The sequence below is a fragment of the Coregonus lavaretus genome (genome assembly GCF_964263955.1).
Source record: "Coregonus lavaretus genome assembly, chromosome: 3".
In the NCBI taxonomy this organism is placed as follows: domain Eukaryota; kingdom Metazoa; phylum Chordata; class Actinopteri; order Salmoniformes; family Salmonidae; genus Coregonus; species Coregonus lavaretus.
In genome coordinates, this window is record NC_139990.1 from 47,079,403 (window position 1) to 47,097,983 (window position 18,581).

An 18,581-nucleotide genomic window follows, 5' to 3' on the forward strand; every position below is an offset into this window, starting at 1 on the left:
AGCTGATGGAAAGAGAGCCTCTATTCCACTGGAGTTCTATCCGGAGTCAGTTGTGAGAGGAGGACGGAGGGACGGTCATCTTCCTGTGTCTGTCTGCATCTGGCCTAATCAATCCAGCGTTTTCCAGCACTTCAGCAGGCAGAGGTGAATAACTGTCCTGCCAGCCAATGGCCTACGTGGCCTGGGGGAAAGCCCCTTCCTTCCTCTGGCACAAGGGGAAGTGATCAGAGCAGGTGCTTCGTCTAATCAGTCCAGCATTTTCCACCGCTTCAGCAAGTGGAGGAAAGCCATAGATACATACTGTACAACTAGCTAAGTTGATCTATCACTGAAGGGAGCATCCGATGTCCTGGGGAAAAGCCCCTTCCTTCCTTTGGCACAGGGGGAATGTAGTACTGATCAGAGCAGGTGCCTTACTGGTGGAAACCCCCCATCAACACCTTAGTCGTTGGCTGTTCTCCAGCACAAGCCACTGCTGCCAAAGGTGACAGTGACCCACTGGAGAGAAGGCCACAGAGACAGATACTGTACTATAGAGAGGAGAGACAGATACTGTACTATAGAGAGAAGAGAGACAGATACTGTACTATAGAGAGAAGAGAGACAGATACTGTACTATAGAGAGGAGAGAGACAGATACTGTACTATAGAGAGGAGAGACAGATACTGTACTATAGAGAGAAGAGAGACAGATACTGTACTATAGAGAGGAGAGAGACAGATACTGTACTATAGAGAGAAGAGAGACAGATACTGTACTATAGAGAGAAGAGAGACAGATACTGTACTATAGAGAGGAGAGAGACAGATACTGTACTATAGAGAGGAGAGACAGATACTGTACTATAGAGAGAAGAGAGACAGATACTGTACTATAGAGAGGAGAGAGACAGATACTGTACTATAGAGAGGAGAGACAGATACTGTACTATAGAGAGGAGAGACAGATACTGTACTATAGAGAGGAGAGAGACAGATACTGTACTATAGAGAGAAGAGACAGATACTGTACTATAGAGAGAAGAGAGACCGATACTGTACTATAGAGAGAAGAGAGACAGATACTGTACTATAGAGAGGAGAGACGGATACTGTACTATAGAGAGAAGAGACAGATACTGTACTATAGAGAGGAGAGAGACAGATACTGTACTATAGAGAGAAGAGAGACAGATACTGTACTATAGAGAGAAGAGAGACGGATACTGTACTATAGAGAGGAGAGACAGATACTGTACTATAGAGAGAAGAGAGACAGATACTGTACTATAGAGAGGAGAGACAGATACTGTACTATAGAGAGGAGAGACAGATACTGTACTATAGAGAGGAGAGAGACAGATACTGTACTATAGAGAGAAGAGAGACAGATACTGTACTATAGAGAGGAGAGACGGATACTGTACTATAGAGAGGAGAGACGGATACTGTACTATAGAGAGAAGAGACAGATACTGTACTATAGAGAGGAGAGAGACAGATACTGTACTATAGAGAGAAGAGAGACAGATACTGTACTATAGAGAGGAGAGAGACAGATACTGTACTATAGAGAGGAGAGACAGATACTGTACTATAGAGAGAAGAGAGACAGATACTGTACTATAGAGAGGAGAGAGACAGATACTGTACTATAGAGAGAAGAGAGACAGATACTGTACTATAGAGAGGAGAGAGACAGATACTGTACTATAGAGAGGAGAGACAGATACTGTACTATAGAGAGAAGAGAGACAGATACTGTACTATAGAGAGGAGAGACAGATACTGTACTATAGAGAGAAGAGAGACAGATACTGTACTATAGAGAGGAGAGAGACAGATACTGTACTATAGAGAGGAGAGAGACAGATACTGTACTATAGAGAGAAGATAGACAGATACTGTACTATAGAGAGGAGAGAGACAGATACTGTACTATAGAGAGGAGAGACAGATACTGTACTATAGAGAGAAGAGAGACAGATACTGTACTATAGAGAGGAGAGACAGATACTGTACTATAGAGAGAAGAGAGACAGATACTGTACTATAGAGAGGAGAGAGACAGATACTGTACTATAGAGAGGAGAGACAGATACTGTACTATAGAGGGGAGAGAGACAGATACTGTACTATAGAGAGAAGAGACAGATACTGTACTATAGAGAGGAGAGAGACAGATACTGTACTATAGAGAGAAGAGACAGATACTGTACTATAGAGAGAAGAGACAGATACTGTACTATAGAGAGAAGAGAGACAGATACTGTACTATAGAGAGGAGAGACAGATACTGTACTATAGAGAGGAGAGAGACAGATACTGTACTATAGAGAGGAGAGAGACAGATACTGTACTATAGAGAGAAGATAGACAGATACTGTACTATAGAGAGGAGAGACGGATACTGTACTATAGAGAGAAGAGAGACAGATACTGTACTATAGAGAGAAGAGAGACAGATACTGTACTATAGAGAGGAGAGACAGATACTGTACTATAGAGAGGAGAGACAGATACTGTACTATAGAGAGAAGAGAGACAGATACTGTACTATAGAGAGGAGAGACGGATACTGTACTATAGAGAGAAGAGACAGATACTGTACTAAAGAGGAGAGAGACAGATACTGTACTATAGAGAGAAGAGAGACAGATACTGTACTATAGAGAGAAGAGACAGATACTGTACTATAGAGAGAAGAGAGACAGATACTGTACTAAAGAGGAGAGAGACAGATACTGTACTACAGAGAGAAGAGAGACAGATACTGTACTATAGAGAGAAGAGACAGATACTGTACTATAGAGAGAAGATAGACAGATACTGTACTATAGAGAGGAGAGACGGATACTGTACTATAGAGAGAATAGAGACAGATACTGTACTAAAGAGGAGCGAGACAGATACTGTACTATAGAGAGAAGAGAGACGGATACTGTACTATAGAGAGAAGAGACAGATACTGTACTATAGAGAGACAGATACTGTACTATAGAGAGGAGAGAGACAGATACTGTACTATAGAGAGGAGAGAGACAGATACTGTACTATAGAGAGGAGAGAGACAGATACTGTACTATAGAGAGGAGAGACAGATACTGTACTATAGAGAGAAGAGACAGATACTGTACTATAGAGAGAAGAGACAGATACTGTAAGATCGTACTTTTTGGAGAAATGTCCTCTGGTCTGATGAAACAAAAATAGAACTGTTTGGGCATAATGACCATCGTTATGTTTGGAAGAAAAAGGTGAAGGCTTGCAAGCCGAAGAACACCATCCCAACCGTGAAGCACGGGGGTGGCAGCATCATGCTGTGGGGGTGCTTTGCAGCAGGAGGGACTGGTGCACTTCACAAAATAGATGGCATCATGATATATTGAAGCAACATCTCAAGACATCAGTCAGGAAGTTAAAGCTTGGTCGCAAATGGGTCTTCCAAATGGACAATGACCCCAAGCATACTTCCAAAGTTGTGGTAAAATGGCTTAAGGACAACAAAGTCAAGGTATTGGAGTGACCATCACAAAGCCCTGACCTCAATCCTATAGAAAATGTGTGGGCAGAACTGAAAAAGCGTGTGCGAGCAAGGAGGCCTACAAACCTGACTCAGTTACACCAGCTCTGTCAGGAGGAATGGGCCAAAATTCACCCAACTTATTGTGGGAAACTTGTGGAAGACTACCCAAAACGTTTGACCCAAGTTAAACAATTTAAAGGCAATGCTACCAAATACTAATTGAGTGTATGTAAACTTCTGACCCACTGGGAATGTGATGAAAGAAAGAAAAGCTTAAATAAATCATTCTCTCTACTATTATTCTGACATTTCACATTCTTAAAATAAAGTGGTGAACCTAACTGACCTAAGACAGGGAATTCTTACTAGGATTAAATGTCAGGAAATGTGAAAAACTGAGTTTAAATGTATTTGGCTAAGGTGTATGTAAACTTCCGTCTTCAACTGTACATTCCTCCTACAGATAACCATTAACTTCTGGTGTAGAAACCAGACTATGGCAATCCTCATTTCCATAGGATAACTGATGATTAAGAATATTTCAAGTTTAGAAGTCAGAACCCAGCAGTTCCAATGACATGTTGACTTACTAGTGTATACTACAGGGAGAGGGGCTGGCTGTAGGAGGGAGGGGTCTGTACGGTAAAGTGTGCTGGAGCTTTGTTACAACATAACCGTAGACTTCCCATCCAGTGTCTCTCTCTCTACCTCACTGCCTGGCCCTCTCCTCCCTCCTCTCTCTCTACCTCTCTACCTGGCCCTCTCCTCCCTCCTCTCTCTACCTCACTGTCTGCCCCTCTCCTCCATCCTCTCTCTCTACCTGGCCCTCTCCTCCCTCCTCTCTCTACCTCACTGCCTGCCCCTCTCCTCCCTCCTCTCTCTCTACCTTGGTACCTGCCCCTCTCCTCCCTCCTCTCTCTCTCCTTGTCCTCTGATAAGTGGTGTGAACTGCGAAGGCATCATTTATTGCCATGGGTGTGAAAGCCTCCCTCGTAGATGACTTTGTGTGGCTCCCGGCAGGATCCTGGCAGCCATTGAACAAGTCTATCTGAGCAAGAGGAGTTTGATTTCTGTTACTGTTGTTGTTACAAATGGGATGAATGTCCTCTGTGGCGTGAGTGTGTATGTGTCTGTGTGTTTTTTGTTGCACTGTAGGTATGGCGATTTATAACAACAAGTGCAAACAAGTCTGTCAGAAGGACAACCTCAGAATGTTCCGGAAAGAGCAAACAACAGCATAACTCCAGACTGCATTTACAGACCATGACACACTATTAATGTGACTCTCTGTTTGGTTTTCCATAAGAAGTAGCTGCAGTAGATTAGCCCAGGGCAGGGTGTTGAGTACAATCCGCCACACTCTATCCCTGTGGGGAACCGTAGGCCTATGTATTTAACCCTGCTCTCACCCTATGGAAACGACTATGAATAAAAAATACTTCCATCAGCGAAAAATCTCCCATTGATCTGTGTTTTTGATTGAAACCTTAATTGCGCGTAACACATTTGAACCCAGAATGTAATTTGCTAGGGAGCGCTGGAGGCAGTGGAATGAATTGATTAAATGTAACTCAGCCGGGATTAGAGTCTGGGGAGAAGGCCTGTGATGTAGAAAAGTATTCTATTTAGAAAATAACTCAATCTGGGTGAAGATCACCAGGTCTTGTTAAGGGGTTCCAGAACCACTGTAATTTTGAGATGTAATGCTGTTTTAAAGCTCTGGTTTCCTCTCCTCGGGAGGCTTAATGTCATTGAGTGAGAGAGAACAACAGAAGGATAACTCTGAATTTGTTAAAGCAAGCTAACAGTGTGCTTGGATGTTTGCTGTATTTTAAAAAGCTGATTTGGTTATACTACCACCATTTATCAATACTTTTGTTCTCTCTCAGTTAACTTTTTAACCTGCTCCAACACTGAAAATATGTAATATTTATATATAATAATATATGCCATTTAGCAGACGCTTTTATCCAAAGTGACTTACAGTCATGCGTGCATACATTTTAAGTATGGGTGGTCCCGGGAATCGAACCCAAGCGCTATGCTCTCCATTACGAAAAAAGATTGCAATCAGAGTGCAGTATGCTGCAAATACTGCGTCCAAAATAAGATACTAATTTACTGCAGTAATTATGCAGTGTAACTGCAGTATAACTGCAGTTCAACTGCAGTACAGTGCAGTAATTATGCAATTACAGCGTCCAAAACACCACAGTCGACTGCAGTTACTGCACTTTTACTGCAGTTTCAGAACGGCAATTTACCAACTGAGCTACAAAGGACAACGTAATAGTTCTATGGAGCATGTAGTCTGTCTGGGTGACATCATCAATAAAAGGCCTAACAACAGGTAGCCTATATTTCATGTGGTAGTTTGGTAGAACATAAAAGAGATATTAATCACATTTTACACTGTTACAGAAAATGCTGGAGGCCTCGGGGATCCCAAAAACTGATAAGTGATGAGGAGAGAAGAGGCCGATCGTTCAGATACTGAAAAGACTAAGATGGGCTACGCTCCAGATGGAAGATGCCCTCCGAACCAAGAAAGATACACTTCACTTCGGACGCTTCAAATAGACCGTTTTCTTTACACCACCTCAATTAGCTCAAAACCTATTTATGCATAATATCTTTTTTTTCTTTCTTTTTTAACGGTTGGTTGTTAAACCTGGTTTAACACTTAGCCTTGGCCTTGTTGACTAGGTATTTCTGTTGTTTGTTTTGCTGAGTTTGAGTGTAGTGTACTAGCTGCATACGTCTATAGAACATTAATGGATGTGATTAACAGAATCATGAAGACTAACCTCTGAACTAAAGATTCAGATCTGACCAGATAAAAATACTTTATGTTAATGTCCTCAGTATACCACTGTTGTAAATGCATTGCTACGTACCAAAAGTATGTTAAGGCAGGGCTTGACATTCAGGTAAATTTGCCAATGGCACACTGGTCCAGTGCCAACTGAACGCTACTGGCCCGAATGAAATAAATACTGTCCCGGGTCAAGATCTGGCAGGCAAGCGAATGATGCGCGCATAAATTCAATAGCTAGTGATTTTATCTTTCATTTGGGCTGAGCAAGTAGCCTACAGGATTCATACAGACATTGGCAAGTCAAATTCAAATACTTTTTCTAGCACTTAATTGTAATTTTCTTAGGACCTACATTTTTATATTGAATTGTTTTAATAGAAAATGCATGTTTTATTAAGCCTTCCCAATGGCATTATGCATATGCAATGACATTACAATTATTTTAACATTCTAAAACATGTCCGAATAATGTGGGCATTGCCTGACTAAATAGACTGCATGTAGATCAAATCAAATCACATTTTATTGGTCACACACATATTTAGCAGATGTTATTGGGGGTGTAGCGAACTGCTTGTGTTCCTAGCTCCAACAGTGCAGTAGTATCCAACAATTCACACAAATCTAAAAGTCAAATAATGGAATTAAGAAATATATAAATATTAGGACGAGCAATGTCAGAGTGGCATTGACTAAAATACAGTAGAATAGTGAAGCAGAATAGAAATGAGTAAAGCAGTATGTAAACATTAAAGTTAGATGCTCCCAACACAAACACACTAATGAAGTCTGTGGTAGCTAGTCAGGCTCGCCATTTGAAATGTTGACAAGTTATTGAGGGGTTATTGTGTGTTTTTAAAACAAAGTGAGCAAAAAACGGATTCCCTTTGTAATGGAACGATTTGTATGGAAAACCAAGTTGAAGCCAACATTTGATGTTGTCTTGCTCATAATAACTGCACATGGTTTGACCGCAAAGATAGCAACAGACTAGCGCGGGAAACGTCAGGAAACAAATTAAAAGCGGCTAGATCTCTCACAAAAACTGATCAGCAATTAAATCAAGGAATAATTATATTGCAGTAAAACTTCTAAATCAGCTACCTTAACTTCAAGGACTTTTCAAGGACCAAATACCCTAGAGGAAATGTCTGATTATCAAGTTAGGCTATTCTATGATGACTGAATTGGGCAAAGCAAATATTCAACCAAGATGGAACTTTTTATACCTGGTTTGCGTACCCATTCTTGCCTTAGCATTTACTGGTATATATCATAACTTGGAACATATTTTCTACCGCTTTCCGACCCCTACCGCTGTCGGTCTTCAGTGAGCTGCTCCACGCAACAATCTCAAGCTACATATGTGTAGCCTACCGCGCGCGTGTGATAAATAATCGACCTAACGAACTAACAGCTTCTGGAATTCTTTATTATATAGCCTAGATGAAATCTAGCATTTTTACAATATTTTTTTCACTGGCCCAGACGGGCCCGGAGGGTTTCCAAAACCTAACCGGGTCAGCGGGCAGCCCTGAATGTCAAGCCCTGGTTAAGGTGTTGAATAATAGGTCATTTAAGGTGTATGGATACGGTTGAGAGTAATATACTGTGTTACATAGACTTTTCATGTTCATATGGCTATAGGTTATTATGGAATTGGTGGAGGCGGTTCAGTTTTGAGATAGATGGCCTATGGTAATTATATCCAAACAGTATTCCAACAACCGATGACATGAATTACTTTTCAAAAATAGGTTTTCACATTAGTTTTAGACCGACAGGTTTGCTTAAAAGCCACTATAGTCAGTTATAGGGTAGGGTTACATACAGTATCAGTAGGCCTGTCAGAGACCGTTATCTAAGTAGAACTGTTTTCAAAATGGAGGACTCTAAACACGTGAAAGTCTCAGGAATTCTGTTATAATTATGCATTCTGTAGCATTAAAGAGGTCCTTGAAACACTTACAACTTTTACATAGTAGTGCCAGAGTATAATATATGCCATTTAGCAGCACTTTTATCCAAAGCGACTGACAGTCATGCGTGCATACATTTTACGTATGGGTGGCCCCAGCAGGAATCAAACCCACGATCCTTGGCGTTGCAAGCGCCATGCTCTACCGACTGAGCCACACAGGACCACACATCCAGGGTATTATCTGATCCATAGTGATACTACACATGGAGATATAAGAATCGATGGTGATGCTTCAGTATGATACAGAGGTTTGTGGGAGGAGCTATAGATGGACGGGCTCATTGTAAAGACTGGAATGGAATAAATGGAACGGTATCGAACACATCAAACATATGGAAACCACGTTTGATTCGGTTTAATTTATTCAATTCCATCCGTTACAATGAGCCCGTCCTCCTATAGTTCCTCACACCAGCCTCCTCTGTAACATACTGAAGCATGGTATGATACGTACCGCTTGCAACTAGCATGGTCACGGTTTGTTACTCTAATCAATGACTGTCCATCAGAAGTAGTGGCACTTAGTACTTAGAATGTGTGTGAGTGGAAATTAATTGATTTATTTTTAAGTTGTTTATGCTATTAGTCCATGCACTCTTGAAGACCCCCTCAGAGCAGGCTGGTGCCTTTGACATGACATGTGATGCTGTCAAGATTTGTTTTATATGCTATATACTGTAAACACACACACTACAGTTTGCCACCACAATATCACCAAGTGTATCAAAATGGTTCAGAACAGCATTATTGAAAACCAAACAAACCTAGCATCCCTTTCCTCAAATAAATCTATACAAAAATCTCTCACATATGCTTACAAGTGTCTCCATTCCCTGTTGCAGGGTTTCCTCAACTGGCGGCCCGTGGGCCGAATTTGGCCTGCAGGTGGTTTTAATTGGCCCCAAGTTTTCTTAGGCAAAAATATATACAGTGCTTTCAGAAAGTATTCATACCCCTAGACTTATTCCACATTTTGCTTTACAGCCAGAATTCAAAATGGATTAAATTGACACACAATACCCCATAATGACAAAGTGAAAACATGTTTTTAGACATTTTTTGAAATGTATTGAAAATGAAATACAGATATCTAATTTATATCAGTATTCACACCCCTGAGTCAATACTTTGTAGAAGCACCTTTGGCGGCTATTACAGCTTTATCATCTTGGGTATGACGGTATCAGCTTTGCACATCTGGATTTGGAGATTTAAGTGTTTCCACAGATTTTAAATGGGATTCAAGTCTGGACTTTGGCAGGGCCACTCAAGGATGTTCACATTCTTGTTCTGAATCCATTCCAGCATTGCTTTGGCTGTATGCTTCGGGTCATTTTCCTGTTGGAACGTAAATCTTCTCCCCAGTCTAAGGTTGTTTGCACTCTGAAGCAGAGTCTCATCAAGGATTTGCCTGTATTTGGCTCCATTCATTGTTGCTGCCACCACCATGCTTCATGTTAGGGATGGTGTTAGGCAGGTGATAAACTGTGCCTGGTTTGCTCCAGACATAGCGCTTTGATTGGATTTGCATTCAGGCCAGAGAGTTACATTTGTCTCATCAGACCACAGAATCTTTTGCCTTATGCTCTGTCTTTCACGTGACTTTTTGCAAACTCCAGGCGTGCTGTCATGTGCCTTTTTCTCAGGAGTGGCTTCCGTCTGGCCACTCTCCCATAAAGCCCAGATTTGTGAAGTTCTGTAGATACTGTTGTCCTTCAGCCAAGGAACTCTGTAGTTCTGTCTGGTCATTGGGTTCTTGGTCATGTCCCTGACCAAGGTCCTTCTTGCCCGGTTGCTCAGTTTGGTCGGACGGCCAGCTCTAGGCAGAGTCTGGGTAGTTCCATATTTTTTCAATTTCCCAATGATGGAGACCACTGTGCTCTTGGAAGCATGGTGGTGGCAGCATCATGCTATGGGGATGCTTTTCAGTGGCAGGGGACTGGGAGACTGGTAAGGATGGAGGGAACAATGAATGGAGCCAAATACAGGCAAATCCTTGATCAAAACCTGCTTCAGAGTGCGAATGACAGACTGGAGCAAAGAATTACGGCCCAACAGGACAATGACCCCAAGCATACAGCCAAAGCAACGCTGGAATGGCTTTAGAACAATAATGTGAAAGTCCTTGAGTGGCCCAGCCAAAGTCCAGACTTGAATACCATTGAACATCTGTGGAAAGACTTGAAGATTGCTGTTCACCGCCACTCCCCATCTAACTTAAGAGCTTGAGAAAATGTGCAAGGAAGAGTAGGAGAAAATCCCCAAATCCAGATGTGCAAAGCTGTTACAGACCTACCCAAGACTCAAAGCTGTAATCATCGCCAAAGGTGCTTCTACAATGTATTGACTCAGGGGTGTGAATACTTATGTAAATGAGATAATTCTGCATTTAATTTAATATATTTGCTACAATTTCTAAAAACATATTTTCACTTTCATTATGGGGTATTGTGTGTAAAATTATTTTTTTTAATCAATTTTGAATTCAGGCTGTAACACAATGTGGAATAAGTCAAAGGGTATGAATACTTTCTGAAGGCACTGTAGGCGAAGGATCTATAAGCTGCTCTTCAGGGGTTACTGGTGTCTTCTGGCAGTAGCTTAAGGTGTTGTAAATCCTGGTAGAATAGCTTTCAGCAGAGCATATTTAACTGGTCTCTACTCTGGAGGGAATAGTCTCTGGAGTCTGGACATGGTGATGTGCCAAGACTGTTCTAATAGAGTTGTCTTTCTAGGTTGTGTGTCCCAACTGGCACCCTATTCCTTATATAGTGCATTAATTTTGACCATGCAAAGTAGTGCACTATATAGGGAATAGGGTGACATTTGGGTCACATCAACAGAGATTAGGCTGATTATTAATCTTGAGGGCCACCAGGAAAAACTACCAGCACACTGATCAGTGATCAACCTCTAGGAGGAAGCTCTGAGGTAAATAGTTGACAAGATAAAGTTATGGTTAAACAGTTATGGAGCAGCACATGGGATCTGTACAGTGTAATGGATTATTTTTGGTCAATTCCTTTAGCAACAAGTGATCGAAGTTGCATCTGACAGAACACAGACCCACATGGGAGACAGGCGTGTGTCATCAATGCATCTGACAGAACACAGACCCACATGGGAGACAGGCGTGTGTCATCAATGCATCTGACAGAACACAGACCCACATGGGAGACAGGCGTGTGTCATCAATGCATCTGACAGAACACAGACCCACATGGGAGACAGGCGTGTGTCATCAATGCATCTGACAGAACACAGACCCACATGGGAGACAGGCGTGTGTCATCAATGCATCATGAGCACAGAAAATGAAAAAAGAAGACAGGACTAATTTATAAGACAGCATTTTCCACAACATTTTATTTAGGATATTACCATAGATATATGTAACTTTTGACAACAGGTATCAACTACAGAATAATACATTTAATAATTCTGCCATTTCATATTTTTTCCAATTTTCCTTTAGCCAGTACATGGTTTGGTCCAGTAACATTCAGTGGATGATTCTTCCTCGCTCTCTTGATGTCCTTGGATCGATAATGTTAAACATATAACACATGCACATGTCATTCACCTGTATACATTTGGGTAAGACAACGGTCAGACTTATTTTCTTGGAGACACCCATTACTAATAAGGCTATACTTACAGCTATGCACCAAAAGGTTCACTCTGCTGTTTCTAAATATAGAGCACCATATTTACATTCTATTTACAGACATTTTGTTTAAAAAGAAAAAGAAAAAAATACAAGATATTTTTCTCTGTTAGTTTTTAGTCCGAGGTGCCTTTCAATCTAAGGCTGTACAGGGTTGAAATATAAAATGAAAATATGTTTATTTACAGATAGCTGCAACATGTAGCTTATTGCCAATGCCCTTAAAATATATCCCCACATCTCACCCATACCCCATTTCTTTCTTTACTAAGCCTGGTCCTTTAAAGCTTACAGAGAGGAGTCTCTCCTGAAAGGTGCATGTGCTCTACTGAACCACTAATCCTGAATGTGAAACCTCAATTCTACCCTTCACCCTGCAGTGTCCAGTAAGGTGTGGGTGTGACACACACACAGCGATGTTAGTCCCCAACGAAAGACTCACGGGCCCACTTCAACACAGAACCATTTTTAAAACAGCAGATCGTTCAAAAGTCCAAAAATAAAACTTTTTTTTAAACATATATACATATACTCAACAAACACCCTTTAAAAACAAACAAACCAGCCTGCCAGATCAGTCAGAAGACCAGCCGGCCAGACAGAAGACCAGTTACAGTAACAAAGTAAAACAGTCTAACAAAGCAAAGACATTGGTGTGTGCACACGGGTCCACTGGAATACAGAGACCCAATGCAGTTTTCAATTAATTCATTTTCTTTTAGATTCTCATGCCCTTCTATGGATCTTAAAATGCATTTTCTAAGATGTTATGTCAACAAGACAGGTGGTCAACCAAGGACACGACCAAAACGTGAACGGGACCAAATCTACACCACATGAAACCCGTGTGGGCCTGCCTGCTACCTTAAGGCCCAGCACAGGAAAACACACACTACTACCGTACTTTACATTCAGTTTGACATGTTGTCATGTACTTTCAATCATTTCAGGAGTTTGGCCATTTTGCAAATGAATAGCAGTAGTTATACTTACAGATGAATGACCCTTTCTGTTAGAATAGTGTCTAAAAGATTGCAGCTCCTACCTGTAGTCACTATACAATAGTAAGTATAGTAGCATTTGACCCGAATAGGTTAATTTATTCTGCCTCAGAAGAGGAGTGCATTTAGATTGGAATAAAGACTGAGCTGAAGCCTTATTTTCCCAGGTTACAGTCTCAGTAACACCAAAGTAAACCAGGTGTTTTGAAGTAGCACTTCTTAAATGGCGGTTTGGACACAATAATTAATGTTGCCTTCAAATCAATTCAGTGAGAGCTGTATACCCATTAGCCATCTAAAATGCATCTTTAATTCCATACACTTTGAAAATACAAACATAAAACAGATTGTCTGTGTGCAATATCAAAGTAAAATAACTTCAGACAGTAGTTTCCATCTGTCACTGTAAAATGAGGTTACTCAATCAAATCTCTAGAAGTTACATACCACCAAGTTTCTTCTCAGTTGGTCGTCGTGTTTTAAGACTGCATGGGAGGAGCTTATATCAACATGAAGGTTACAGGTTACTTCCCTTCCTCCAGGCCCATATATGGTGACTGGTATCTCTGTCCTTCTCTACCTCTCCCAGCTGCATGGTGACTGGTATCTGTCCTCTACCTCTCCCAGCTCTATGGTGACTGGTATCTGTCCTCTACCTCTCCCAGCTGCATGGTGACTGGTATCTGTCCTCTACCTCTCCCAGCTCTATGGTGACTGGTATCTGTCCTCTACCTCTCCCAGCTCTATGGTGACTGGTATCTGTCCTCTACCTCACCCAGCTGTATGGTGACTGGTATCTGTCCTCTACCTCTCCCAGCTGTATGGTGACTGGTATCTGTCCTCTACCTCTCCTAGCTGTATGGTGACTGGTATCTGTCCTCTACCTCTCCTAGCTGTATGGTGACTGGTATCTGTCCTCTACCTCTCCTAGCTGTATGGTGACTGGTATCTGTCCTCTACCTCTCCTAGCTGTATGGTGACTGGTATCTGTCCTCTACCTCTCCTAGCTGTATGGTGACTGGTATCTGTCCTCTACCTCTCCCAGCTGTATGGTGACTGGTATCTGTCCTCTACCTCTCCTAGCTGTATGGTGACTGGTATCTCTGCCCTGTCCTCCTCAACCTCTGTTAAAAGTTGTATTTTTTACCCCAAAATATAGGTAATCTAAAATCACATCCATATTTATATCAACACCCCAACTCACCTCAGAATTTAGTTAAGTTCCGTTACCTCGTCTCATCAACAACACCCCAACTCACCTCAGAATTGAGTTAAGTTCTGTTACCTCGTCTCATTCCAGGGGGAACTAGTGATAGTAGCCAAAACAAAAGAATCCCTAGCAGCATGCACCTCATAGGTCCTAGTGAAGAAACAAAAACAATAAAATAACAAAAAGTGTAATCTTTTAAGACAACAGCAGAAGGCAGGTTTTGATGGTGAGGTGTTCTGAGGTCAGACGTATGCTACAGCAGTGACTGTGGTTGGACAGATTCGACTGGCAGAGTCGTGTCGGAGGGCGCCAGGGCGGTGTGTGTATGTCATATGACCTGGCAGCAGCTGGCCTGAGAGGAGGTACACAGGAGCCCTTCTCTGGGGCTGCGCTGGATGTTCACAGAGATGGTCTTTTCACACAGAGGTAGCTGGAGCACATTGTTTTTCAGGTTGTTCAGCTTATTCTTCTCCTTGGTGGCCAGGGCCAGTTCGCTAAGTGCTGCTGCCGCCGTTTGGTCTGCGTATGCCCTTGGAGTGTTGACAGCGGTGGTTGGCAGAGCGATGGTGTCTAGCTCCAGGTCCAAGCTGCCGTTGGAGCCAATGCACATCTTCCAAGAGGACGTCTCCTGTGTCTTGACGCTGCCGGCTGACAGGCTGCTGGACAGACTATTGGAAAGGTTCTGAGGGTCTATGATGAACTTGCCCACCCCTCCCGCCAGGCCGGGGCCTCCACTTCTCCCCCTCTGCTGTAACTGGGAGCTGAGACACAGGCTCATGAGCTTCAGGCTCTCCATCAGCTCTGCTGCCCCGGGGCTGCGCGAGGCACAGTGTCTCCGCATGGACCCTGAGCCTGAAGAGGAGTGTTTACTGCTGCCGTTAGAACAACTGGAGGGTGAACCCTGTCCCTTACCACCCCCTCCTCCACTACTACCACCCCCTCCACTGTCACTACTCCCCCCACCTCCCCCTCCAGGAGGACTGCCCCTGTCTGGTCCTGAGCTGCCCCCCTCCCCGGGGGGTTTACTTTGCCCTCCGCTGCTCCCTCCACCATTTCCCCCTGAGTTTCCAGGCGGGCCCTCACTGCTGTCCCTGCGGTTCCAGCTGTAGGTGAAGCCTGTGTCCTTGTCCAGACGCCGGCGGTGGCTCTCTGAGTCGTCGTCACTGGTCTCCGAGCTGGAGCAGGACGAGCCGCGGCCTTGGCTCTTGCGGCGGTGATAGCGTTTCTGAGTGGTGCCCGGTGACCCGGCCGCTGCGGCAGCAGCGACGTTCATCTTTAGCCGGCTGAGTTTGGGTGGCAGCCCCTCATCCATATCGAAGTCGTCGTCTGACTCACCCTCCTCCTCAAAGATCTGGTTGAGGACCGGGGCGCTCTTCCTGGAGGTCAGCCGGTTGGTGATGGACGGAGCCTTGCGACGCAGGATCACTTGGGTGGACAGAGAGGACGGGTCCGGTTCCTCTTCCTCCTCTTCGTCCTCCTCTACCCTGAACAGGCAGCTGCGCTGCTTGGCTGAGGAGGTGGAGGGTGTGGGGGCCGTGGCCCCAGCTCTAGGGGGCCCAGAAACGGGAGCAGGGGCACTGGAGGCCCCTGCGTTGCTCTCATCCCAGCGGAGCTCCAGCAGGCCCTTGGTGCGGTGTCCGTTGAGAAGGTTCTCAGTGCTGCGGGCGGGGGACTGGGGACCACCAGCGTGGGAGATGGAGGAGGCTGCCAGACTGTCCTCGATGTCCTGATGCATGTCAATCTTCGTCGGCCAGGACTGTCTGGAAGGGCAGAGAGCAGACCAGAGTTACCCAAACTATTCCCCTGGTTAGTATACGCTGCACTGACTTTATATAAAGTCAGAGGAGAAAATAAACTAAGATAAAATAAACAGTATGATCTTAGAATAATCCAGTACTGAACCTGACTAAACAGCTCAGTGAGTCAACATTCTTCTAATCGAGAAGGTCCTTGTTGACATGGCAGAGCAGGAAAACAAACAGAGAACAGAGCACTGGGATCTCTCTCGACGGAGCCCGGCCAAGTCCCAGCGGCACGCAATATAACACAATTAATCCCATGGTAGTCCTGCCTGCCTGCCGTGTGTATGTGAAACCCCCCACGCTGCTGCCTGGCGGTGGAGGCCACAGGGCCCTTAGTGCCACTCTGCTACCATCCTAGTTCATTCAGCCAGGCTTTCAAAGGCTTAACTACAGTAGAATATCTCAGACACACACACACACCTCAGCTGTGTGACACCGCTCTGGCTCCATTCATTAACTCTCACAACCGCAGACGATCCCGAAGAACTCTACAGACAATCCCTGAAGCCAACTACCTGATAAAGCTCAGCTTCAGCCCACGATGGCACAGAGAGAGAGGGAGGGAGAGCGAGAGCGGGGGAACATTCCCCCTCTTGTCAAGGTCACTGTTTTGGGCGTATATAAACTGGCATGCATATGGATGATGAATAGTAGACTGTTGTTATTCCTAAAAATAATTTAAGCACTATCAGAAAGTAGTTTTTTTCTGTTATGACAGCATGTTGCCTGATGCCACACGCTGACACAGTGTTTCTGTGTTAAAATACACAACAGTACAACACTCAATGATCAAAAACAATGTGCAGTGAACTGAGGAGCTCAGGGCAGTAGAAACAGTAGGGCAGTAGAAGCCTGTACTGCTGCACCATACATTTCAGTGGATTTGGCTCACATTCTACTCCTGCACCAAGGGGGCCACGACCCAGGAGCTATAATTGGGCCTTCTCCCTCCGAGCACCTGTTTGTCCATGGGTTTCTGGTCAAATGGGTTACAGCGAGCAGGCCAGGAGGGAGCAGCTTCAGCCTGCATGTGTTTGATCTCTCCTCTCTTCTTCCTCCAAAAGCAGTCTCGCTCCCTCTCTCTGGCTTTGATATTCCGAGAGAGAACCAGACTTCCATTTTCTAGGTCACTCCAAAGAATTGACTGCAGTCAGACATTAAAATACATTTGTCACCACATTGAGGGATCAAATGACGGAGGGAGCGGGATGGGAACTAGACCAAGAGGAAAGGACAGCGTGGGTTCTCCTCCTAATGACAGGCACGGTCCTCCTAGTCAATGAGGAATCATCATTATGACATCTGAATGGCCCCAATAAATGGATGAATGTGTGTAGTAGGCCATTAAACAGGCATTGGTATTGCAGTCAGAGTGGTTGGATCTGGTGGGTTTTATCTGGAGGGGATAGTTTTGGTGTTTATGCATCACACACGCATGTGTGTGTGTATGTCTGTGTGTTCTGTGTTGCATGCATGTATGTATGCATGTATGTGTGTGTGTGTGGCGCATCTGTGTTGCACGTGTGTATGTTACCTGAACTGGGCCTTGATGTTACTGGGGCTGGAGGAGCGTGTCTGGACCTCCTTCTCCTGTTTCTCTCTCAGGATCCTCTCAGCCAGCAGGAAGTAGGTGGCAGTGATGTGGTTGTACTTGTTGGTCTCCAGGGCTCTGGAACAACACCATGGACAGGACAGCAGAGGACATGTTAGGACAGGCTGGGAGAGAAGGCCAAGAGAGGGTTACACACCCACACACACAAGAGACAAGTACGGTATGTCAACAGACAAGTCACCGCAGGGCAAACCCAATCACGTCGGCATTTAAAGAAGCCATTTGATACATCTAAATGTAAACAAAGCAAGATAACAGGTTCTAACCTTTAGCTGCCCTCTAACCCCTCTGGAATCAATGAGACAATAGATAGCTGGTTCACATCCCTCGACAGCCTCTGGGATTATTCTACACTGTGTTCTCGACAGCCTCTGGGATTATTCTACACTGTGTTAATGAACAATCAAGTGAACTCCTCAGCCAAGTGCTGTGGTGTGTGTGTGAATGAGAATATCTGTCTGTAAAGTGGGAGGTGGGGGCTTCAGCGGGACAATAATCTCTTGAATGACAGGGAAGTGGGGACTCCCTGCATCCCTCTGTCTTTCCTCCTCATCAGTAAAGCCCTTCCTTCAGACAGGGTTAATAAAGGAGGCCAGTGTTCCTGTGAGGAACCTCTATCCTCACTGTGTGTCTGTGGCTGTAAAAACACGGCTGGCAGCGGCCCTGCTGCTTTAAAGTGGAGTCAGTATGTATGTTTCAAATCACATCCATGATTCATGTTCAGGGTAGGAGGATAAGGAAGGGCTGCTGTTGAGTTCACATTACAGTTCAACACTTTGGTCTCTTATCTGCTGACTGAGTCCCCTCAGATGTTCAGGTTCAGTTCTATGCGTTAGTAGTGCAGATGTTAGTAGTGAGTGTGACAAAGAAACAGGTTTGGTGGGTTGCAGTTGTAGAACCCTCAATATGAAAAGGGCAAATGAAGAACAGACTTCACAACATAATTATTTCATTCATGCCTCGACAGAGCAAATGTCACAGTCAG

The 18,581-nt window shown here is 44.0% G+C and overlaps 2 protein-coding genes across 3 annotated transcripts in view; one reads left to right on the forward strand and one right to left on the reverse strand.

Moving 5' to 3' along the window:
* The window catches only part of LOC311109658 (anoctamin-10-like), a 46,727-nt gene extending 37,616 nt beyond the window's left edge, over nucleotides 1-9,111 (forward strand). For both annotated transcript variants that reach the window (XM_084152614.1, XM_084152613.1), the window contains exon 13: nucleotides 5,927-9,111. In XM_084152614.1, the coding sequence (XP_084008740.1) occupies nucleotides 5,927-5,968 (42 nt within the window). In that variant the 3' untranslated portion in view covers nucleotides 5,969-9,111. The remainder of the gene's footprint in view (nucleotides 1-5,926) is intronic.
* A 2,541-nt stretch (nucleotides 9,112-11,652) lies between these two features.
* Nucleotides 11,653-18,581, reverse strand: part of LOC311119458 (SNF-related serine/threonine-protein kinase-like) — a 61,986-nt gene continuing 55,057 nt past the window's right edge. The window contains exons 5-6 of the mRNA XM_084157746.1: nucleotides 17,519-17,653; nucleotides 11,653-15,942 (exon numbers count right to left, since the gene is read on the reverse strand). Coding sequence (XP_084013872.1) covers nucleotides 14,511-15,942; nucleotides 17,519-17,653 — 1,567 coding nt within the window. The 3' untranslated portion in view covers nucleotides 11,653-14,510. The remainder of the gene's footprint in view (nucleotides 15,943-17,518; nucleotides 17,654-18,581) is intronic.